At 38.9% G+C, this 25,696-nt stretch overlaps 1 protein-coding gene across 2 annotated transcripts; it reads left to right on the top strand.

Moving 5' to 3' along the window:
• Positions 1–462: 462 nt before the first annotated feature.
• nrip2 (nuclear receptor interacting protein 2) lies at positions 463–23,724 on the top strand. Of its 2 annotated transcripts, none has more exons than XM_063905960.1 (6): positions 463–1,015; positions 13,904–14,194; positions 19,429–19,511; positions 20,190–20,287; positions 20,640–20,692; positions 21,621–23,724. In XM_063905960.1, the coding sequence occupies exons 1-6, from the start codon at positions 860–862 to the stop codon at positions 21,729–21,731; spliced, it is 792 nt and encodes a 263-aa protein (XP_063762030.1). In that variant the 5' UTR covers positions 463–859; the 3' UTR covers positions 21,732–23,724. The 2 variants fall into 2 exon arrangements, with proteins under 2 accessions (XP_063762030.1, XP_063762028.1); XM_063905958.1 differs by having other exon boundaries at positions 19,366–19,511.
• Positions 23,725–25,696: the final 1,972 nt, after the last annotated feature.

Here is a 25,696-nt window from a genome sequence, read left to right as displayed (position 1 = left end):
GTGGCTTAAATCTATTTATGTCATATTAAACTGCAAATCTGTGTGATTTTCAAAATAAAACATTTACCTTGGACCTTTGAAAACTCTGATGGAGATTTTTTTTACTATTTCCTGAAGTTTGGAAGATCAAACAAATAATCTATAAATCTAGATTATTTGACAGTGAAAACAATAGCCAGTTACAGCTCACATTTAAAGTGGAGTGTATTTATTTGAAATACAGTAGATAGTGTTTTTTCTATGTTTTTTTCAGTTGAGAGTCAAATGAGGAAATGTGCTCTGTATTTAGGAGGTGAGCAGGCGTCTGTTGAGTGTGTGACGGAAAGAGGTGGGCTCAGAGGAGAGAGAGAGAGAGAGAGAGAGAGAGAGAGAGAGAGAGAGAGAGAGAGAGAGAGAGAGAGAGAGCGAGAGAGAGAGAGAGAGAGAGAGATCCAAGGACAGACGGCACTGAGGGGAGGGGGAGTAACATACTCACTCACACCTTCGACACAGCCTCACAGCCTCTGTTACACTGAGGCAGATCTTGACAGTGTGAGGAGGAAGATGCATGTCTTCATCAGAAGACAGGACAATAGCTCCTAAAGCTGCAGAGACAAATACATGCCAGGACTACAAACACACAGAGAGAAAGACAGAGCCCTGAGGGAAGGGCATTTCAGAAAGGGCAGAACAGGGCGGAAGGTTTATTCTGGTGCTTAAAAAGGACCGAAAGCAATCCGAAAAAAGCTGCCTTCTGAGGATTCTCAGCCTCTCTGCATACAGTACGAACACTCTGTCTCTTTCTGTCTGCAGAAATCGCTCACTGCTGCTGCTGCTGAGGTTAGAGTCTCCACAAAAGACTGCTTTACAGACCAAGAATATGAGTGAGGCAAAGAAAGGTGAGCTTGCCATCCGAGATAAAGCCATCCTGCACCAGCAGAGGCGTCTGAAGCAAGCCACCCAGTTCACACACAAGGACTCAGCTGACCTCCTGCCCCTGGACGGGCTGAAGAGACTCGGCACATCCAAGGACTTGGTGAGTGGACAATCAGGTCATGATTTGATTGGAGTGGCTGTTGTGTGTGTTGTTGCTTAGCAGATGTTAAGGGTTGAGTATCCAGCAGCATGTCATGTTTCAAAGAGTACTGCAGCATGTGTCAATGTGACACATGTTCGACTAATGATGGAAAGTTGATTATAATTGATGCAGCAGAATCAGACATATCTTCTATATAGATTGGTACAATGATTTCTGAACGTGGATTAAGTTATCAATTCAGCACTTCCTGTTCCCTTGTCTTGGAGTCAACCATTTTTTTGATATGCTTTGATTTGATGCCTGAAATAAGATATGTGGTTGGTACAAGTTGAAAAGCTTTTCAGGTTTTGTGCTACGACATAAAATACGTCATAAATACCTAAATGTCTAAAGCTTTTACATGTCTCAAAGAATGTGTGGTTGCTAACAAGTGGCTAAAGGAGACTACTAAACGTCATCACGCCAGATATTAGGTGCTTACTGGTGGAAACGTGAAGTCATGTGACCGTGCTAGCCGATGCTAACTTTGTGGACTGACTACAAAAAACACGTCATCACTTCACCACTCTACTACACACATTATTTCACCTCTTGACACAACCTGGCGCCTACCTTACCCACAATGCAACCCAACACTTGGGTTTAGGTTTGCAATGCTAGTAGTGGCTTATGTAGCCTTAAGCCTGGATACAGATGTTTGTTCGACGCACTTCTTTATAACATTTATTTTTGGAGACTGAATCGACTCTGGCCAGAGATAATGGACTCAAGCAACATGACTTGACTTGAGTCTGACTCAAGTCACAAATTGAAACACAACTTGACATGAAATCCCAAGACCTTTGACATGTTTGTGAAAAAAAAGAGTGTTTTGTTACTGAGATTCCAAAGCTAACCCTAACCCTTGTTTGCAGTTACCAAATGTGTGGGTTGTAAACGGCAATACATTTGTCAAATAGCTGAAACTAAGGGACTATGATTTTAAACGGTCAGAAAAAACTTTAAAAAGTGCAATGCTAGTTATAAGTCAAAGGTGACGTCAGCAAATGCCGTTATGGTGTGATTTAAAAGACCTTAACATTGAAGAAAATGCAACAATTGATTTGTTCCCATTGCTTAAAAACAAGTATTTGTTTTTCCACCATTCATCTAATTGTTTTAGCACTACAGAGGACAGCTGCTTATTAGCTGTTTACGTTTTGATTGTTTGAACTTTGAGTCACAATATACAGTAGATGAAGTATAACCATAATTTCCTGCACTAATGCACTACTACATCTTCTGTATGTTGTTAAGTGTATCCTTGAAGATGGAGTATGACAGGAAAAGGTCATGAAACCATGAAAGATTTAGAGTGCACTTTACACATAAGGAAAATGTCAACTTAAAGTATAGTACAGAGGGAAAGGTTGTTATATATACCCAGAAATACATGCATATTTAAAGGTTGACATATAGGATGAAAGACATCTTCCCCCTCTGCACTTCCTCTTCCTCCAGAAGCCTCATAAAGCGAGGCTGTTATAAGCTCTGGAGGAACTCCCTGTAATAATCTTAACAATTTATTACCCACCTCCTCCTGTGACACAGTTCTGGTTTGATGGCAGCCTCCCAGAATCCCCAGAGCTCTCCAAGAAACTCGACACACAAATCCCTCTGATGCAGTGCTCTGATATAACACTGAGATACATTTATGTCTGCCAGCTTTCAATACCAACATTTGCTGCTAGAAAAACCACTGTAAGCTCTTCCTCTTCTTTTTGTAATGCAATGATAGATATGTTTTCTCTTTACCTTGTTCCGATGATACAATTATGGGAAAGTGGAATTAACAGGTTGTGGTATCATTCCAGACAAGCTAATTTGTATTGCCAGGAACACTGGCATAAAAGTGTACGGTCTTGAGAATTTAAATCTTAGTGAATTTGGTGACTTTCAGTGGTGTTGAGTGAAATCTCTCCATTTTCTGGATTTGATTCAAGCCCCAAGAATGAATTGTGATACCTATTGTGATCCCCGTATGTATACATGTATACAAGTTCAGTTTTGAGTACAATTTTGAGTTATCCCACACTATGGTTAACTACAAAAACAACACTATTCCCACCAGCCTCAGATGTACTTTGCATTTAGTGATGATCATAATCTGTCAGTATGCCTACTGCCTACACTCAAATGGTTAACATAGTGGGAAAGCACAAGGATCATGTTCATCATCTTTTGGGACTTTGGGGGCTCCGTACTTCAGTAAAATTGCACATCTATACACCATCAAAGATACAATTAAAAGATAATTTAAGTCAAGACCATATTCCCCAGAACTAGTCGTTTCAAGGAGTTCAAATCATCCATTGGCTGCCTGTGATTCAACCTGCAGGGGCCTGAACAGCCTCTTTAAACTATTATCTTTTCTTGTAGATGAAGCTCATCTCAGCAGTTATCTTAATCTGTGGCGAGAAATGGCCACGGGGAGCAGAGCATGATTTGAATGAAATCTGTATAAGTAATTTTCCATGTTGACAACTTGAGAGAAGGAATGGAAATTGCCAGCAGTCCTCCATAATCCCTGTGTCTCTTCTCTGTAGAAACCATGCAGAATCACTCAGGCTGTGAATACACATTAAATGAAAATAAAGCATGGTGTGTTTCTGAGGACTCCTCTCTGAAATACGATCTGGATAAAGCTGTCCATCCATTAGTTTGTCTGTAGGAAGCCTGACTTACATTTTCCAGTTATATCCTAGCCTTTGTATCTACTAACTGCTGACTAATGATTTGTTTTCTTTGGTTCATACCATTGTTGAACAAAAAGGTCATACCAGAAATGTCAGACAGTGAGCTTTGAAAATGCCTTATCATTTTTCCATTCTCTGGAAAATCAATACCAGTCATTACAATAAAAGTGAGGTATGTCAATTTAAATGAAGATGACATAGTGTTAGTTTTTGCAGAATATTGAAACCAACACAACTAAAGATTCAATTGACAACAATTTGGAAGATCAATGAAGTCATTATTCAGGCAAAATATCAAACATTTGCTAGTTCCATTTTCTCAAATGTGCAGATTAGCTGATTGTCTTTGTTTTAATTCATTTTAAATTGAAGATCTTTTGGATTCTGGAAACTCTGTCTGACAAAATCAGGGATTTGAAAATGTCACTTTGAGGAAAAGGTTAGGGTTAGGGTTTGACAAGTCGTCATTGGTAGTTTTCTCTATTTTTCGGACATTTAAAGGCATTAGCAGGCATTACTAAGCTGTTTCCCTACGTCCCCATAGTCTCACTCCAAAATGTCACGCTATTCCTTTAAATATTGGTCTTCTGAATCATAAAGGTTTGTATGCCTTTATGCCCCACATATTTTGGCTGTAGCTTTATTTTTCTTCCTCTTAATTTCTGCTGGCCTGCCCTGACCAGTGTGTAATTCAGCAGCAGAGCCTGTTACGTAAGACTGCATTTGTTTTGCTGCTCTTTAGCCCGAGGTCCTCTCAGTCTCAGCAGCAGCATCACTTCAGCCATGCTGCAGAGTGAGGGGAGCAGGGAACATGAAAAGGGCAAAATCCAAGCCAGAGCGATGTAGGGGAAAGAAAGAGTGGAAAGGGGGCAATGGAGGACTCTTGGTTTTACCGGGGCTGTTTTATGTAACACAACGCAGAGCCTTTAGAGGATACATCAGTGTGAAATATAAGAGGAGTACACAGGAGGGAAAGCCAATGTATTTGTGTGTGTGTTTGGAGGATTTGGTTGGAAACATCTGAGCCCAGTTTCATCAACATCTGAGCCCAGGATGAACTGGTTATTGTGTAACCACTGTGGCAGCTCAGAGTTTTTTATTCTGAAGACACACAAGGGAGATAAATGTTTGCAAGGCTGCAGCAAAAATACAGCGCCATACCATCATGTCAGGGTTGGAGCTACCTATGTACATTTTGGTATTCTCTCTATCCCAAAGATTTGAAGTAATACATTACATCAGGATAGATCAGAAAAGCATTTGGGCCATCCAACTTTTTATTAAAAAGTAAGCACATTTTATTATTTTGCAGGCTGATCTTGAAGATTTATTTTTACCTTAAGATATATTGGACATATTTCATCTGTATTGTTATCCTCTTCTGTTCTTTCTCTCACTATGTTACACTAAAAACAAACCAAAGCAAATTCCTTACACACTGAGCTGTAATTCTGAAAAACAAAAGACTTAAACAACAAAATATAACATGTTTTTGAGTGAGGTTTTAGGCAGAATTTGTTACCTTTTGATAGAGCAAGGATAGCCATTCCCCCGGGTTTCCAGTCTTTATGCTAAGCTATCCTGTAGCTGGTTACTTTTACCTTACAGATGTGACAGTAGTATGCATTAAAGCAAATAAGCATATTTTATCAAATGCTGAAGTATTTCTTCATCATATAAAATATTAGATCATTTGAGACCTGAAGAGTGTTCCTACTTCAAACTCAGTTAAAACAATACATTTGTCTATTTGCTAACCCCTGGTTTTAAAACTAGTGAAATATAATAGCAAGACATGCATTTTGGTTGGATACAATTTCAACACAGGTATAGTGTCCTTTAAAATCCAAAATGTGCTTCCATTGTGTTGCAAACACCTATAAGCCTGCTGGTGAAAACCCTCTCTCTTTTTTTGGCCCTGCAGCTTAGCTGTCCGTTTGCTCATGTCCCTCTCCTACAGATGAGTGAGTCTGAAACCTGTGTGTGTGTGTATGTGTGCTGTGTGTGTGTGTGTGTGCTGTGTGTGTGTGTGTGTGTGTGTGTGTGTGTGTGTGTGTGTGTGTGTGTGTGTGTGTGTGTGAGTGAAGGCCTGTCTAATCGAGAGAACGGAGTCTCTAGGTACTTTGTGAAGATGATCAAAAGCTACAGAACTGGGCTAAGATGTGGAAACGTGACAGAGGGAAAGGTTGGATGGGAAAAAGTGAGCTGTGAGCATTGAGTACAACTTCAATGCTGAGTTACTAATCATTTAATCCAAGCCAAAGAAACTGTACATTTCTTAAATATTGATAAACTAGAAAGACTGAGTCGTGCTTCTGTCAAACCCTAAGTTGCAGTCTTCATTCTCATATAATTTGTAGTCTATATTCTCATCTGGAGGCAGGTTTTTATATTCATACATTTCCTGATTTCCTTTCCAAAATTAATTGTGTAAAATGTTACCCAAAGGGCAAAGTTGAATTGCAAAGTGAAGAGCAAACATTTTGTGTAAACGCCAGGCTCTCTGGAGTTTTGCTCTTCCTGTTCCCTCCGCTTCAAATCCTTTTCAGATGCTTTATTATTAGCCCCGGGACAATTAGGTGGGCTGGAGAGAGGTTAGTGTGAACTTGTCTCTCTCCGTGTCATCTGGAGCTGTTGAGGGGCGGCAACACTCCCTCAGCTGCTCCCACAGTACAGTATTAAGGAGGGAGGCTAAAAATACAAAACGACAAAACAACCCCATCAACAGAGGAACACAACATACTGAATAAAGAAAATGTTTTTGTTCATTTGTTTGCTATGGACAGCTCTGACGCATTAACCAAGTAGTGTCGGTGTTTTGAATTGAAAGTAAAATCCAAGACATCTGGAAGCAATATCTAAACTGGAAATTAAAGATAATTTACATGCAGGAGAGCCCTCAAAATATAAAACTGGAGGTGGTGTTGGAAGAATGATGGCTGACAATTAATCAGAAATGTTTTAATGTATTCAGTCATAAACACCATCATATACACAGCAAAAATAATATAGGCTTTTATTTGCCTTTATTCGATAAATGAATGAATGCCTTAACCATTATATTAATTATAAAAATAGTTTTTGTTCCACTAATGGAAAAATTAACTAATGACAGATGTATTAAAGATACTGATGTTAGAAAGCAAAAGGAAGGACAGAGGTGTAAGAAGTGAAGAGGAAGTGGAGGTGCAGCAGATGTGAAGCTGCTGGAGCTATAAGCAACAGGAAGTAAGCAGCTGGGATCTCTGTCAGAAGTAGAAGGATGGCATCAGAAAACTCATTTGACTGGATGAGAGAGAGCAGCCTGTTGCAGCCGAATAATTAGTCCACATGGCAATTAGCACATAATCTGACTCACAGAGGGATAAATACAGAGAAGGAGAGACAAAGAGGAGGAGGAGAATGATGAAGGCATCATACAATAACAGTTGTCTTTCTGTCCAACTGCTTTGGACTGGTTATTGAGTCACAACAGGACTCACATCAGCAACATACCATAGACTGTAAATGTAAAGGTATCACACAGGGAAGCATTGTGTCAGACTGAGAGCAATAGAACCATTTTTTTGCACACTTTTCCTTTGAGACAAGCAGCGACCTGAAAGTTAATGTGGTAAAGAATAATGGGGAAAAAAACACTAAGATCTAAATCAAAGCAATTTCCATTAATTCTCCTTTTTACCGAACTAGTGGAAGTTACGCAAAGGAATAGACATGAGGAAATAATGCATTTATTGGGGAATATTTTTACTCGAGGATTAATACACATTAGGTGCTCCTGTGATGTGAAGCACTATTTGTTCTGGAATTTCTTAGCAATGACTTGAATACAGAAGATAAACAGCGTCTTTATTTGGTGCATGGGAAATAAGTAACCTTTTGGCAAACTGGTAACATATTTTGATTAACTCAGAGCTTCACAAGCTAAATAATAAAATAGAGTACAGACACTGGTAGCCTCAGTGTTAAAGTAATTCCTCTAAGTCTTTGTTAAGGGTGATACATGATAGTGAAAGCCGTTCAGGAGCAACAATTGCCCCAACTTAAATGGTTCTAAAATCACTCTGCATGCTGTGGAAATTAACAGGCAGATTACACCTCTACAATGCCAGTTTCACCTCAGATGCTTCAACAATAAAACAATTCAGTGTAAAAGGAAGCTTAGACAGCAGGTCGCATCATGTATAATAGATGAACTCATTATGGGACTCTGCTGCCTGCTGTCTTCATTAGCATTCATATTGAAATCCAACAGCATGCAGTATGATTGATGCCAATTCACATATTCTCAGTCCGCTAACTTTGGTGTTGATGTGTCATGAGGAAAGAAATAAAAATTGTCCTAATAATAATTTGTCTGACAAAAAACGATTATTGTATTGTGATCAGCCTCAATGTTTTGAAATGACAGTCCCCTCGATACTTTTGGGATAGTTAACAGAAATTATGGATAAAGTGCTGTTGCCTACATGTCTGGGCTATTAAAGTGAATCATTTTTGAAATTGAAAGTGTACCTAATTAGCTACTTAAAGTTTATGTTACCAATGCGCCAATGGATGTACAAACAACTATCAGGGTATTGCTTTGATACTGATCAAATTTATAAACTTCATTATTGTCAGACAAATTCTACAGTTATTGGTTTGTAAGCATTAAATAAATTAAAGTGTCTATCATGTGTTCATATTTTAACGAGTTAGAATAGAATATACCCTTAATCGTCCCAGCATCCCAGTGTTAGGAGCAGTGAGCTGAAATTATGTACGGCGCCTGGGGAGCAGTGTAGGGAACGGCGCCTTGCTCAGGAAAACCTTGGTAGCACTGAACTGGTGACCTTTTGGTTCCCAAGACCAAGTCCCTACGGACTTCCACCACCACCAGTATTTGACGTTATGACGTAAATAACAGCAATCACGCGCTTAGGGTTTTAAAGTACCTTAATTACCTCAATTTCTCCTTCATTCTAAATCTTTTCAAATATAGTATCTACACCAAAGAGTAGACACTTGATGTGCACCCTTTAGGAGGACATGCATCAACACTGAATGCCAACCTGTTAGCAGCTCAGTGTTAACCATGATTTGCTCTCAAGCTGACCTCAGAGCAGTCTGGGCCCAGCAGAAAACAGACGCCAACCTTTGAAATGAAATTACATTGGGCTCAGTGTGTCTTTCAGATTCAATCTTCTCTCTAGTCTCATGAGAGCACAGAGGATCTCTTCCCCTTCCTCTCCAAACTGTCCGATCTTGACATTATTTCCTCCCTACTGTTGAATCAATAAATTGTGCTATGCCACCAAACTTTATAAGCCATTTCATTAAGATAATATATTCCACTCCTGCTGATTCACACGTTAGCATATGCATGTAAACCCTGACTGTGAGTAACCCAGTTTGACAAGCTGTTCTTTTCTCATTTGCAGAAGACGATAATAAATGTGTGATTCAGCCAATGCATTCCCCAGGTTGGAGAAGGGATCTAATTTGCACAGTATTGTAAGAACAAACACTCACAGAGAGGCCAGAGGAAGTGGACAATGTTGAGGACTTACAATAATAACAAAATGCTCCTGATTCAATTTGATTAGTTGTGATCTTGAGGAGCTCAATGTGAAGAGGTCCAGCAGAGAGGAGGGATTACTTCTGGGATTACTCTTATCTTAGGCTCAGGGTTTGGGTTGGAGTGGGGAATAAATGCTAGCAATGTGATTTCTACTGATTGCAAAATAGATATAATGAAATGAAGGAGAGGATATTAATAAGGAAAGATAAATAATAGTGGAGACGATGAGGAGGATATAAAAGAAAACACAGTAAAAACAAAATGTAACACTTAAAAAAAAGGTTGAAAGACAAGGATATAATGAAGGGAAATGGAAATTAGGGCAGAAGGGAAATGGAGAAATGAGGACAGGTGATGAGAAAGAAACAAGAGAAAGAGGAGGAAGGCAGGAGAGAAGAGAAATGTAGAGAAGGGAAGACGTAAAGAGGAGAGGAAAGATGTGAGGATGAGAAGAGAAGATGCAGATATGAGCGATGTAAAGGATAAGATATAGCTAAGAGGAGATGAAATAGATGTTACAAGATGAAAGCAGAGGAGAGAGAGATCAAAAAGGGAGGGGAGAAATAAAAGAGAGGTAGGATGAAAAGAGAAGAGATGTAGAAAGGAGAGGAGATATGTAAATAGGAAATATGTAAAAGAAGAAGAAATATGTACAGTCAAGAGAAGAGGGATGTGGATTTACAGAGGATATGTAAAGAGGAGAGCGATGTAAGGAGGAGAGATTTTAAGAACAGAAAAATATGTAAACAGGACAGATGTAGAGAGGAGGGATGTACAGAAAAAGAGGGTGTGAGATGTGAAAGAGAGAAGAAGGATGAAAAGAGGAGAGATGAAAACATCACAGATGTAAAGAGGAGAGCAGATGTTAAGAAGAGTTGAAGGATGAAAAAGGGAGAGATGAAAAGAGGGGCGTTGTTATGAGGAGGAGAGGATCCTAACTGCCTGTTTAAGCGCTCGGACACAGCTGGAGCTCGGATCGGAACGAATGGCCTAAATGGACACGGGTGGTGATTAGCTTCAATTGTTGTTGTTTTGCAGCCTGGACACGGAGATAGTGAATTGAGGGCTATAAATAGCAACAACTCTTGTGGAGAAACCTCAGGTTTTTTTTCTTTCTTTAAAAGCAGCATTGCATGGCCAGTTTTCTTCGACCTGACAGCTTGAATTGACTCCTAGATTATCCTCAGAGGTGTTGGATTGAAACCATGAACACCTCAGACATGTCCATAAAAGAGATAACATTCTCACAGGCGTCTGAAGGTGATATAGATCGCCTCGGTCTCTATGCCTTTCCCTATTTTTGTTGTCCATATTTCTTTGTCTCCTTAATGCTTGTCAGCCCATGAAATTGTCTATTGTTCATATCACGGTCAGGAATACTTTAACAGCTGAATCAAGCATTTCTATGCACATGTTAATCAGAGCAGAACATCAAATAATGACCAGTTCTGTGGGGAAAAAAAACAGGGAAGAGAATCTTTTCTATCCCTTTTTTCTATCCCCTTAATATCAATCGCATCTGCTGGATGGAGATCCCTCACAGACAAAAGAAGGTTGTTATAGCACACAGCAATATACCTCTCAGAATATGTCATCTAAAAACAAATCCTGTCTCATTCACTGAGCCCTCGGACACATCTCAATTCTGCCACCATTATTATGCTCTAAGAAATGTTTAGCAAAAGATGGCCAATGTCTGCACATCTGATGGCGGTCCAATGACTGGAATTACCCAGAAAGGGTTCTCAGGTCTGTAGAAAATCACTGCTATATCTTAGTGCCATCAGCAGCCATGTTTAGGGTTATCTCGTCCAATAGGAACATCGGATTGTGAATCAGTTTTCTGATTTCAGTGGATCCACTGCAGGCCTGTTGATTGCATTGGGACAGAAGAGAGCAATGATTGTCGAAATCCAAGGCTGTGTTACAGAGCATCACAGAGCAGGAGTAACAGGTGGACAGATGGAGATGGACTTTTGGAGATTGGCAATCAACCAAATATACTTCAACTGAGACTTTATGGCTCTACAGATACCAATGTTGACTGGTAGGGCAGTTATTTACTCAACACTCTGATCCAGGGGAGTTTCAAGGAAATTGGACTTGTGCAACAGTTCCTCATCTTAAACCGAAACGATGAAGAAAAAAAAGATGAATGAACTTCCTCCTTCTTTCACTGTATGTCGGGTTATTACCAACATGCTGAATGTATAGTTCCAGTGTTTAAGGAGCCTTTCTTTAAGGCTCCTTTAAACACTGCTGCTACAAAATTTATAAAATGAAGTAGAAAAAAAATCCAAAACTTTGGCATTAAAAATATGTAATGCAGAATTTAATGAAATCTAAATAACGGACTATATCAAAAATAAGTATATATATAAAATGACATGCTAAATGACGTGTAAAATGCATTATTACATATGTAAATAGTTGACATCCACCTGCCCTAAATGTTTTCATTACGTCCAAGTCTAAGAAATGTTTTTATAAAGGATGTAACCAAATAATTTATTTGCTTAAACTACTATATATATGTTAAGAGCTACATTTGTTTAATTTCAGAATGCTGCATTCATTCTATTCAGGTCTTAATATGTATTTATAGAACTCCTAATATTTGCACACTTTCCTACTTTGTACTGAGAATACTGCGAAACTATTTCCCTCAGGGTTCAATAAAGTTCTCATCTTTGTTCGTTTCAACTAAAGCCAGGGGATTTTTAGTGTTAGAAAGTCAAAGCAAATGCTTTGTGTTTTAATAAAGCAGAGACTCTGTGGGTGACCGTCTCTTCTTAAAGCGCGCTGTCTGAAAGTCTGAACCCAGACTGTGTTCTGGTGAACACAAATGTGATTATAGAGAAAACAGGCAGCTTAATACAATTTACTTTTATATATTTTCCCGAAAGAACAGCCAGTCACTGGAAGCATGTTGTGTTGTTGTGTTGTTGAGATCAACACACTTTTTTAAATGTATAGATTAGTATAGTAACACATGTGTATGTAAACCATGTGTTATGTAAAGTATATAAAATAGTGTTTCTGTAGCGAGGAACAAGTGCTTTGTGCATCCAGGGTGTGCTGCTTTTGTCCAAATATGTTATGTGTGTTTTAGTGAACAAAATGTCCGTCATACCACAAATCTCAATACCTGGTGAAAGTGATGACCTGGAAGCCTCCCTTCAAATTTCTAAAGTTAGCAATTTAAATCTCAGTGTGAGTTACTTTGTGTGGGGGCGGGGGCTGTATCTAAAATGTCACGGCTGATGCTACGCTTGTTTAAACCAGTAACCCAACTCAGCATTCACAGTTGAAATGGAGTGTGCCTGCTGCAGTGTGATAGCTTTTGGCTTAAAAATACGTTTCTGTGTGACTCATCTAGTGCACATTTTTGGTGACGATGAGATAAAATGCCAAAACTGAGAGGAAGCTATACATAACCTATAGTGTGTCTCCAGAGAAAACAGAGGACACTTCACCTGCAACACAGATGCCGGATGCTTGTTTTTGACCTTAGACTGTAAAGTAGGAATAATAACAAAAGTATGTTGAAGGATAAAATCCAAAGAGGTTTACACTCCATCTGAATGGGTTTTTCCAATTCTGAAAGCTTTAGTTATCCTCAATGCCAGTCCTTGAATTTAAATAATAATTCTATAACTAGTTATTAATGCACAGAAATGATCTGTTTGAATCTGTAAATGAAGGCAGAATTTCCATCTAAACTTCACCACATATTGTACCTAACACAGCAGCTGTACATTTTTGATTTGAGGAAGGAAACATACCGTTTCTTTTTTTGACACCTAACTTTTAATACATTTACAAGAAACTGGCATTACTAAGAAATAAGTAAAGGTGTTGTGTTTCCCAGAAATATTTTTCAATGGTACTCAATACTGGTGTGTAATGGTCCAACTAAAGCAAAAACATTAATAGTACAAATATAAAAATATATTTGAATGCCCATTTTGCGTAATGAAGCCAACATTTCTCTTGAATTAGGAACAGATATTACCAAGTGTAATTCACTTTATTAATTCTATCATTTGTCCTTTTTGTATATGATTTTATTTCAACATTTACACGCGTATGAAAAAGCTTTATCATTGCTGCTATGAGAGCAACACATCAAGTTCTCTGAACGATCAGATAATCTGACATGTTCCTTTAACACAATGACCTACATGTGTTTTTTTCAGATTAAACGTGTTTTGCGTCACAACAAGCTATCTGTGAGATAATAGTGCCATAATATTTATCTAGCCTATTCACCATGCAAGCAGACGCTGCCTATCCTCTGACATACATTGAATTTACTTATTATACACGATTGCCTACTAACATTGATCAAATCTAATGAATCCGTGTACCATGCTGGCAGTGTAGCAGAGATTTCACTCTGTAAAGACTGAAATATTGAGAAAATGCTGAATAGTATAAAAAAATGATTTGACGATTGTGCAACTATCCTCTGTGAAGTTTTACAAACAACTTGTTTTCTTTATGTTTTTTGTTGTATAGTTGTTCTTATCTTCAAATAAATTCTGCAATCTAACATTTATTTCTGTAATTCCCCACCCCCTCTAGCAACCTCACAGCATCGTGCAGCGCCGCCTGATGGAGGGAAACATCACGCGGCTTCGAAGCGAGGCCCGGGACGCCAATGCCAGGATCCGATCCCCGCTGGCAGACGGCAAGGACGGAGTGGCGGATGCCGAGGAGAAGAGCGAGAGCACTGCCGACGACTCCACGGAGGAGAGGGAGTCTCTGGAGGAGAGCGAGAAGAGCCTACGGTCGGACGATGATGACGACAGCAGCGAGGCCGGAGCCAGACAGAAGAGCCCCACCCTGCTCAGCACTCTGGTTGTTCAATGCAAGGTACTGTACTGTAGCCTACAAGACGTATTTTGACTAGTGGTGCCACTTGATACTTTTTTATAATTAAGTTAATCATCACGGTTATTTTTTTTTTAATTACGTTTTGAGATTGATTGCGAGTGTTTAAGTTGACAGCCCTAATTCTGACACTTTGTGCTACAAGGAAACATCGACAGCAACGTTCTGCTCCCATGACTCACCGCTCAAAGCCCACTCTTCATTTATTCTCCTTTTACAAACACAAAAAGCTCGGCGGCTGTCTGGTTCGAAAAGAACAACAGATAACTGAGTCATGGGAACCGAAAGTGCAACCTGGTTAACACCTCCACATGGGGCCCAAACAGACTAAATGTAGGATTCAGGCTCAATAAGTGAACAGGGGATACAAAAGAAAAATCTGTGTGGGCAGAAGAATATAGAGAGGGAACAAGATATGCATAAATGAGCTTTAAAATTCATCGTGCAGACGCTTATCTAACAACTCAAGCAGCAACCAAAAGTTAACTCCCTCATTTGGGTCTGGTGTTTCCACCACGTTGGCTCTTGAACCCGCTTGTGGACAACATTTGACTTAAGTACTGATCAAGTGGCAATTTAACACGCTCAAAAACTAACTGAATTGCCAAACCTCTACTAGAAAGTGTGGCTTGTTCAAATCAAAACAACGTTTCATTGGACTTGTTGTGAGTCATTGTTGATGCATTGTCTCCTAAAATTCAAATGTCCATACGATGAAGCCGTACTGGCAATAACCTTCTTTTAGGGAAACACATTATTTTTCAGCATAACCTTTATTTTTGAAAAGGTAGGAGGTTAGGATGGATTTCATTACCCTCAGTTTTATTATATGGGAATAAATTTTTCGGATACATGATCATTTTTTGATGATTCCATCTTTGGTTATGTGTCCAACAGTTCTAATCAGCTGGTGGTCACATTGCATAATAATATTCTGTCCAACTTGCCTAATAACAAGATCTTGTGGACATTCATTACAGAGCAAACATTAAGATGTATCCTGGTCTTTCCACAAGACTGTAGTTAACTCAGCTTTGAATGGCACCCAGTCAGTATTATACGTGATAATTAGTGTAAAGGACAACGAAGTCAGGGCCTGCCGTTAAGCGTTTGGTTAGTTGCTGCAGATTAGCCCTCAGCTCCTGTAAAGACGCCAGCACAGCAATATTTACACATCAAGGGTTGCGTACATTGCACACAAGTGCGCAAAGGAATTGGTGCACGACCAAGCCGACACATCTCTCGCCCGTCACTTCCTGTCAATCCTCTACTAGCGGCTATGACTAAAGGCACAAACACTTTTCATTTAAGATAAGACGCAAGATAAGGGGTCATTCCTGCATTTTGGTTGAGTAACGTTGGGAGAAACAAGAATAAAAATGAAGGGTAGTAGCTGAGAGTCCCTAATTTGAGTCAAGACTTTGATCCTATATTTCCCATAATGCAGCGCAATAATTTTGTAGTGATACCCACTGCCCCTGAAAATGCTTACATAAACTACACAACTCTTTTAGATAAATAAATATTAAATCTCATATTCATCGCAACACTGGTAAACATCAGTCTACTTACAGTGAAGCCCGAGTGTGCCTTCAACACAGTCAGTACATCGTGTGTGCAGGTTTTTTTAATTTCTCAGGTTTTCTGAGAAATTAAAAATGCTCTGCAGCATTACGCATGCAGTGACTCAGTGTACTTTTAACTATCTTTTTCTACAACGTGTCTGAAACACATTAAGCAAAACACACACACACACACACACACACACACACACACACACACACACACACACACACACACACACACACACACACACACACACACACACACACACACACACCACTTTAATGACTAATCTATGCAGAAAAGGTGCTTCAGTTCATCCTTTACCACATTTTCATATTGAGCCACCAGAGATGATTACTTGTGTTCTTTAAACACAACTCCTGGGATGTTTTCAGTGGAGTATCTGTTTCAAATACCAACATGAACAAACATTATACCATTAATAAAATCAAGTTATTTGGAAAGATGGCAGTTTCTTTCCCTCATATTAGTTTTAGTCTCAGTATAAGAAAATAATAATAATAAGATGTCTACTTTCTTATCATGATCTGATACAATACGCAGATTAAATAATCATCAGCCTGATCATATAAATCATTTAAAGTCATTTTGATAATGTATAACTTATTCATAAAACTAGGAAAAGTGCGGAACATGTGCTGCTTTTCCCGTTGATTATCTGTGGGCTCTTGGATGTTTGTTTTTACTATTTTCTACCATTTCATGGACTTCACTACAAAATGTCAGCAAATAGTAATCTTTTTTTTTTACTGTAAATCAAAACAATAACAAACCGATATAATTGTTCACGAAAATAAAGTTTATTCTCGAGTAAATCCACACATCAAGGAGAAAAATATTAGATATATAGTACCAATATTTAATGGCTAACCTACATCAACACAAATAAATATTTTGTCATTTTCTGATTATAGAGAATTGCAGCAGGGCTTGACACGAAGGACCAAGCCATTGTTTATCCTTTGTTAGAAATCAATACAAGATCAACCACTGCTATTCCCTGTAGTGTTAAAAAGCTTCCCCGTGTGTCAGTGTTTTTTAACATTAGCAGGCCACTCTAGACATTTGTGGTAGATTCAGCGTTTTCTCCTATTACTCATTGTGCTTTGCTTGGTTTTTATCATCAACTTATTGAAAGCAACATGTCCCTCAGTTACTCATTGTGTGGCTATTTTTAAACTTAAGGATTTCTGCTCTGCTGGGATGAGACAAAGCGCAGGTTTGAGTTCCTGCTGATAAGCAGCGCTGCCTGTGAGGACAAAAGAGGTTGAGCTCAGTCCAAACAGAATGTGGGAGAGATGAAAACAAGGCTCATGGAAACTGAACCTTTTATATCCAAAGGGGTAAAATATCCCAGGGTCATTGGATAAGGTATTGATTTATTAGAGATGACGGGGAGAGAAAGATATACAGAGATGTTCCCTGGAACATTGGTGGATACTGGACACTAAAGAAGAGGTTATTATACTTCTAAAAGGGGATATAGGTTCAAAAACGACTTTTTGCTGTGCTTATCCATTTGAGTATGTGGAGTAATACCAACCCACTAATTGTCTTCTCTTTCTTTGACCCCCAATCTGAGATCTCCGCAGCTTGAGAAAAAAAACGTTGCAATTTTTCTTGAAAGCTGATGAAAGCAGGTCCTTTCTTTGGCAGGACACTATAAGAAAAACACATATTTTGTCTTAAATATTAAAGCATCTAAACATGTTCTAGTAGAAACCTAAAATACATAAAGCATGAAGCTGAAAATGAGCTTAATACTGTTGGCTAGTTTTAATATAAGGCAACTGTTTGATTTAAGAAGGGCAGAAAAAAAGATCATCATAAGATTTTAAATTAAAAATATTTTAAAGAAAAAGACGTGCATATTGAACCCAACATATACTGTATTTAAAGGACAATGTTTGGTTCAAATCAGGTATTTTTCAGGGTACATTTTCAAAAACAGAAGGTCATTACATGCATTAGCAAAAATATATGAATACCAAAAACTGGTACTACAGAGAAAATAATACACATAGTTATAGGACTCTATCTGCTCCTTCTCAAATAAATGCCACTTTGAGTACTACAAAGGATAAAAAAACACCATTTCTTTATTAGCTGGCTTATAATATCAGTATTCGCTGCAGTGTTTTGACTTCTCTGCCTGAAAAGATTTGTTCCATAAGTATATTACAAAACCAAGAACATCACTGTTTGTTGAACTGCAGATTATCTGAAAGCAAATTCATGAAAAAATAGTAAAGATTGTGGATGCAGCTATGATGGAAGAATATTCATTTGCACACAACATGACAAACTGTTAACAGTGCGGGGGTGGTGCAGGATGCTTCTTATCTCGCCGCTACACATTCTCCACTCTTATTTATTTCTTACCCACAGACATGTTCCTACTTGTGTGCACTAGTTGCACGGCATGGAGTAAGAGGATGCTGAATAGAAAGGGCCATTAGAGACAGTCCTCGTAACCCATCACAATCTGCTGCACTGTAGATTTTCTGTGTGACATGAAGTGCCCTGCAGGCATCAGAGCAACTGAGAAATGCAAAAGGAGAGAAATGTCAAGAGGAATTAGGACATAATGTGTGTTAGAAGTACTCATTTTGACTCATGCTTGTGTCCTTCTGTTAAATGGTAATCCTCTGTTCCCAGGGTCTTATTTTCTTGATATACATAAGAGATTGGTACGGGCTATCCTTACCCTTACAAAAGCAAAACGTTGAAAGAGATGGGCGTTTTAGATGTATTTTTGATATAAATGCATGAAAAAGGTACAAATAAACTAGAAATAGAAGCAACCCTAAAAGAATTGGCCAAAAAATAAGCTTTTAGGACTGATTTCACAATGGCGGCCTACAAGTTGACATGACCTTTTTCTTTATGAAAACATATTAAACTGCCAAAGAAAACACAGTCTTTTCATCCCTGCACTAGCGCTGGGGGATGCGTTATTTTGTTCTCGTTTGAATTTAAAATCAGTGTAATTAAAGTAAAGAAGCAGCCAGTAAAAGCTGCTAAATAAAAAAGCTCTGCAGAGTGGAGTATGTGTTCTGTGAGTTTGCCAGCATGAGCGACTCATTTCACATAATGTCATTCAAGCAATCATATTATACAAGTTAATTATAGCTGGTTTAAGATAAGACATAACCATTAATTTATGTGAATCATCTTATCACGTGACTTGTTAGAGATCACTTTACTTGTCAGTGTGGATCTTGCTGTTCGGTTGACTAATGAGTTAAATAGATGGATGACTCACTTGGTAAATCATTTATGCTCTGGTGATGCATTAGAGTTCATTAAGTCAGAAAAATCAAAGCGCAACCAAGAAACTGGAGATTCAGCATCCTGTCAGGATACACAGTCAGCAACATGAAGCGATTGGGGAGATTTGTGTTGTTTGTGCTAAGTTAATTAACTTATTTTTCAGTTTGGCAGTATCACATGCACGTGGGAGTTGAAAAGATTTGTTCAAAAGAAAAACAGGAGATGAATGCTTTTGTTAGCCTCCCCAGAGTCAATGTGATGTTGTGACTTTGTTATTTCCTCATGGGTTTCAGTGCCAAACTGAAGTGGAAAAATCACAATGTGACACCAAAATCACCCCCCTGTCTTCCCCACAGTGCTGCGAGACAGAAGTGAAGGCATCCATCAACACCGGTTGCCAACACAACCACATCTCCAGCTCATGCTGCCAGAGGCTGGGGTAAGAAACACCCAACTACAAATACACACGCACTTACCTTTCTACTACACAAGGACAGACACAGCCTCTTTTGCACAATACAACTGAGAGCTGGACAGTTGAAAAGATGTCAAAGATTTCTGGCAAATTTGTTGTTTAAAGCAAGGATTTAGGTTAAAATGCCAAAATAAACCATAATAATCCAACATTTAAACAGCATTGACATATTACACAGTGATACAAAAAAGTTAAAGTAAAAGAAAGAAAAGGCAACAGGGTATGAATAAATGTTTTAAAAAATGCTTTTTAGGGGGGATTTACCAATGAAAGCATAACATCTGCAGATTTTTCCAGATCTTCAAAGACCCGTCAGCACCTTGATCTGTTAGGAAAGATATTAAAATGGCAAATGAAGCACAGTCCGATTCGGTGCACTGGCTGAAAATCTGTTAGAGTTTGTTCTCTGCTAATTTAAAATCAGCCAAAATAAAGCTGAGAAGCAAACATTAAAAGCTGCTAATATTGTTGTACTGTTTGTCTCCAAAAAGCTTGTTATTAGAAAGCTGTTCCAACTATTGGTTGATATTTAATACATTCTTAAGAGATTAACATTTAATGAGGGAATCCAATTATGGTGGACAGCAACTTTAAACAATGAAATGAAATACTGTGTGTGTGTGTGTGTGTGTGTGTTAATAGACTAGTGCCAAGTTCACCATGTGGTGGGAGCAGCTCAGTGACGGATCTGCAGCTGCAGCTGGGCAGACAGACTGTCCAGTGTTCAGCATATGTCAAAGGTAAGATAAGCCTTGTGTTTGGCATATTGGACGTAGCCATCTTCAGTTTTGGCTGAACGCTTTTACAGGTGACAAAATTCTTACAATTAACTTTCATGAACTGAAAAAACAGTGAAGGGTCATTTTAGCTGTCTTTATTGTCAATTTGACAATAAAGAACGCACATACATTCTCACTCAGCTCCAAAACGCTCACTTCCCCGCTTAAAAGCTCATACCCATCCTCACAATTATCGACACTATAACACATTCATGTTGTGTATTGATGACTTAACCTGGCTTATTGATGCATGTTTAGACGATGGTGTTCATAAAGCATTCTACCCCCCTTATTTTTCCTTTTTCTCTTTTAGAGGACGAGGCGTTTGAGCTGTGCCTGGGTCTTCAGACTCTGTTGGAACTTAAAGTAAGATCCACATGTGCCTTATCGTGTCATCTGGGGATCTTGTAGAAAAAGAGCTGCCTGAAACAGTCACATGGCTCTAAAAATAGGAAATATAAATGCTTCCATAGAAGAAAAATTACCATTTCAGAGGGAAAGACGTACCAGATATGCATGTGGTGTTATGTAATCAGGAAATGCTGAGAGTGTTATATCAGCAGCACTAGATCCTCTTTGTGCAGGTAAAACCCACCATGGAGTGAATTGAGCACATTTTGTGAGAGAAGACTTTGAATTTGGACGGTAGAAAATGCAATTCAAAGCCCATTAAGAGATTCACAGGCAATCTGGAACTAGTGCCCGGTGTATTTCATTACTACATTTGCGGCATCTTATATTATCCCTCTTAAAAATCGAATTAGTTTGGGACTCAGCTGGAGTCATAAAAAACACGAGCTCTTTTTTTCTTTAGTTTTGTAAATGTGCCATTTAGGGCTTTGTAATGTATGCATTAATCGAGCTCACCCCATGCCTGAGCTTTCTCTGTACATTTCCGTAAACAGAACAATAATTATTTATATGTATTGACTTAAAATATCATAGGGTTTTTGAAAAGTTCAACAGAGACTTCTGAGGTATATATGCTGGATATAAATAAGCCTTTAGCTTAGCAGTGGTGACTTGAAGTCATTGACGGTAATGTGGTTCCTTCACAGCATTATGTTAGCTTTGAACAAACTAATCTAATTTATGCTTGTACTGTTGTACTGCTGGTGATGACATGTAGGGATTATCCTGTTGAAAATAAATTGTACATATCATACATGTGTGTTTGCCGTAGAGCTTATCCAGTGAAAAAATTACATTGCTTTTTGTCAAGGAAGCCCTTGCCATGCTAACTTTTTGCTAACGTTTTAACGGTGAATATATTTCACTGTGTGTCTCCTTACAGTGCTGCCTGGACTTGAGCAGCCGGGTCCTGAAGCTGCAGGGAGACGAGCTGCCCTTTCTGAACCCTTCGACCGACAGCCTGTGCCAACACGACACCAACGAGAACCTGTGAGCCGACTCCACCGAGGCTTCCACCTCTGAATCTCGACCCGCTGCAGCCACGTGGCGCGATGCAGAGTCTGATCACAGTGTCCGTCCCACTGCCAGAACATGGATGAGCTACGGTCTTTCTTGAGTTTACATCATTGTGTTTGTAGAATTAAGACATTCACCTTTGATTATCTCTTATATTAAATTAGTCTAGTTTACAGAGCAGGTGTAAGCCTGTTTTGTGCAGATCCATTCTGAGGGTCTAATAATTCTTTATGATTATCTTGTTTATTCAAACTTATCCTCTGTTGAGCTGCTAGGGTACAATGATGCTCTCTAAAGTGGAAAACCATTATAATCATTTAAGTGGAATTTTAGGGGAATAGGTTGTGATTTGGCTGCACAAAAATGACTTTTAATTATCAAATAAATAAAAAAGTGTTAAGTGTATATCTTTTCAGTTTGGATGGTTTGAGAGGGATTGTTTTACATTTTGGAAGCCATGGTAGTTCATTTTCTTAGCAATTGACATGAGGAGCTCCAACGATCATGTCTGTATGGGATACAATGCAGCCAGTAGCCAGTTAGCTTAGCTTAGTATAAAAACAGGAAACGGGGAAACAGCTAGCCTGGGTCCGACCAAAAAAACCCTACACATTTTTTTTTTTTACTCGCATACTAACATAAAACTAGTGAAAACAAAGTTAGAAAACAGTCCCTCCTGAACTTTTTTAGACTATCGTTGGAACAGAGCTAGCTAGCTGTTTCTTTATGCTGAGCTAAGCAGCTGCTAGCTGTTGCTTCACATTTACCTTACAGACACGATCGAGGTATCAATCTTTTCAGTATCCACTTGTCAAGAATGTGAATAAGCATATTTCCCAAAATGGCAACTCTTCCTTTTAAAACCAACGTGAACCCTCTTACAAGTATTGGTACTCAGGAACTGTGTGTCCTGTGTGTTAAAGGAAATGTTCAGATGCCTTGAAGTTTTTTGAAGTCTTGGTTAGGCTAAGATCAGGCTACCTCTCCAAGAAACAAAAACCGGTTCTCATCTAGAATTTCAAACGAGAGATCAGAGGAAAAACTCCTTTCCTGATGTAATTATATTCTGCTTTATGAAACCCTTCTACTCTTTCTGTCCCTATCAAAAGACTGACGAGGGGAAGTTTTCCGGACTGTCACAACCGCCTTGCCCGAATTACAAATAGTTCCCTATAAGTCCTTTCAAATAAAAATAGACTTCAGGCCAGCCAGAAAAACATATTTGACTCAGCTACAGAAATATCAAAAACATTCCATCTGCATGACTTTGTAAAATTCTGCCTTTGTATAAGTCTGCATGTTTGTGTACTAGTCTGAAGTGTTTGCAGGGGCTGTGTGTGTGTGTTATGTATGGGAGTCAAAAGCCAGGGATGTTAATGCCTTGTTTTTTACTTTGGTTTCACACGGGGAAAAGAGGAGTACCTCATAATCTTATCCCAGACCAGTCCACCAAGCTCCGGTCAGAACAAGCTGCCAAAAGCCGACCCCGGCTGCCTTTCCTCTCCGCCGCTTTCAAGAGATTCTCATCAACAGTGGCCGCGCTTTGTGCCAAGACCCTTCTCTAAAACTCATCTTCCTCTTTATTCAGAAGGCCACTCTTCCTTGTGTATTTATCATCTGTTTTATTATTCAATATGCCTCCTCACGTTTGTCACAAGGATATAAAGAGCTCCCCATTAAGGTGCCACCTGCCTCTCTCAGTGTTTCCATAGTGTGGAGAATCAAGAGCTGCCTCAGATCATGCTGTGCTTTAATGACACGTGAGTCGTGCCGTGCGTTTTGACTGGTCTACAGTATCCATAAAATCTCTCCACGGAGGTCCTCCACACATAGATCTGTCTTTCTTTGATGTACTAGTGATCTTCCTGCGCCGTATGAGAGAAATCAATGTATGACAGAAATTTATTTTTGGTGTTTCTCTTCTTCTGAACAGTATTTTCTCTGCCTAATAAAAATATGTATTCTGGCTAGCTCTGTTTGTATTCATACTCTAAATATCAATTGACAAACCCAAGGAGTGACGGGCCTAATTGTAAGAAGGGAGAAAAATAATGTGAAAGGGTAGACATTTAAAGGAGTACTTATCACCCGAAGTCATCCTTTGTCTATCAAACCTACGCTGTGCTACCTTGAGTTTGGAAAAAACCCCGTTATATTTACAGAAGAATCCAAAAACCTGAGAATGTTCTTGATGAATTGAAACATAGGTTGTAAGCACTTCCCAAAATATAAATGTTTTGCTAAAACCTTACTCTTTGAAAAATCTGTCATGTGCAAGGTTGGCTATTCAACCATTCGGCAGGTCTCAAGTGTTTTGAAAAGGAAGGTTTTTGCAAATAATCATGTTTTTAGGAAGGAGTGAGCATACAAATAGGTAAAAAAGACTTGGATTATAATGAACGAGTTGTGTGTGAGTTTGCAAAAAAGGTATTGAAATAGATATACTTATGTTACACGCAGCCCACTTTCACAGTGATATGACTGATGAAAATGATCATTTAGGGGGATATATTTTCTTTTAAATTCCCTAGTCCCTGTCTGAATGATGTGAACCAGTAGACTGGTTGTGCGTGGGCTCTACTAGAACAGCCAGTTTCTAGGTCTATTGGACATCACATTGATTCCCATGGTCTGCGCTCACAATACACCCCCCTGTGCCCTTCGCTGGTACATGCTGCTATATAAGGAACCGCTCAAGTCCTAACAGAGAAAGCACATGTTCCCACAGCACCAGGGGCTCAGAGGGTTCACCCTCTGACCATTAAAGGCTCTCATTTCTCATAGTGCCCTTTCGCTATACAGACAGAATACAGTCCAAGTCAGGTCTTAGATTTGTATAATCAGGATGTCTTTCATGTCTCTCAATGCGGACAATAACTATGTTCTTTTTGTTTCACACAACTGAGACCTGAATGAATTCCATGCATGGCTCAGTCAAGTAATTCTCTTAAAATCCCACACAAATCATGAGTCTCCCCCTGTGCTGTATCTTTTTATATTATATTACGGATACCACTGGGAAACCACATGAACATTAAATTACACAACAAAAGTAATGGGACCAGATAGTGAACTTACAGGTGTACATCAAAAGAAAATGCGTCAGCACGAATCAAGTCCTCAACTTGCATAATTCTTCTCAAAATCTGCATTAGTTTGTATTTAATTTCTGGGTTGTCACAGATGTTTCCCCACAAACTATATTCATCTTGTCAGAGCTGTCACGCAGTGCAATTTATTCTGTTACGCTTGGTTTGACAGCTTCTGGCACTGGTAAGCTCTTAGTAGGGAATAGAGGGGGAAACAGCCTAACAGCAAACCTGGTTAGAGAAGATTTCCTTTGTACGCCCACTGTCTTGTTTTGAGTCACTTTGCACAACACTTCCTGTTAACTCTGCTGCAGGTAACACCGCTGAGAGGAAAGCCCCTATTCTCACACACATTCTCTCAGAGAAACTGTGGTTTACTTTTCCATTTGTGTTAGGGTCTTTAGACGAATGCACAGCAGATGCATAAGGAATAGACTTATTAAAACCACAAACTGATCGCTTCATGCATCTTCTAAAGAAAGACCTTTAAGTTGAGCACAAGGCAGCAGCGGATGCTTGATATTGTCTGTGCAGAACACATTTGCATAAAACAGCGAGCCTTATCCTCCTTTATTTAGAGTCTCTTCTCATTCAGAGGGCAGATGTAGAGATGACAGTAGAAGGGAAATACATCTCTAACCACAAGAGTAAAAGCACACAGCTTATAGTAAACTGTCTTTGTGCATAACCACCCATGCTTTCGTATTTATGGACAATTATTGGCAAGCATGGTCAAGTGTTAGAGTCAAATTTAGAAATGCCCTTACAATAAATAAACAAACAATTGCTGATTAATTTCAATGCAGTGTTTTCAAAGCGAGCCAACTTGTCGTTCTTTAAATCATCAGCAAAC

This window comes from Eleginops maclovinus, chromosome 17, assembly GCF_036324505.1.
Source record: "Eleginops maclovinus isolate JMC-PN-2008 ecotype Puerto Natales chromosome 17, JC_Emac_rtc_rv5, whole genome shotgun sequence".
Taxonomy (NCBI): Eukaryota; Metazoa; Chordata; class Actinopteri; order Perciformes; family Eleginopidae; genus Eleginops; species Eleginops maclovinus.
The sequence above is the reverse complement of the archived record's forward strand: the minus strand, read 5'-3'. Positions and strand labels throughout refer to the sequence as shown.

Coding starts and splice junctions, on each gene's coding strand:
- nrip2 (XM_063905958.1), top strand. CDS start 860: ATGAGTGAGGCAAAGAAAGGTGAGCTTGCCATCCGAGATAAAGCCATC. Junction 19,512..20,189: donor TCATGCTGCCAGAGGCTGGG/GTAAGAAACACC, acceptor GTGTGTTAATAG/ACTAGTGCCAAGTTCACCAT. Junction 20,288..20,639: donor GTGTTCAGCATATGTCAAAG/GTAAGATAAGCC, acceptor TTTCTCTTTTAG/AGGACGAGGCGTTTGAGCTG.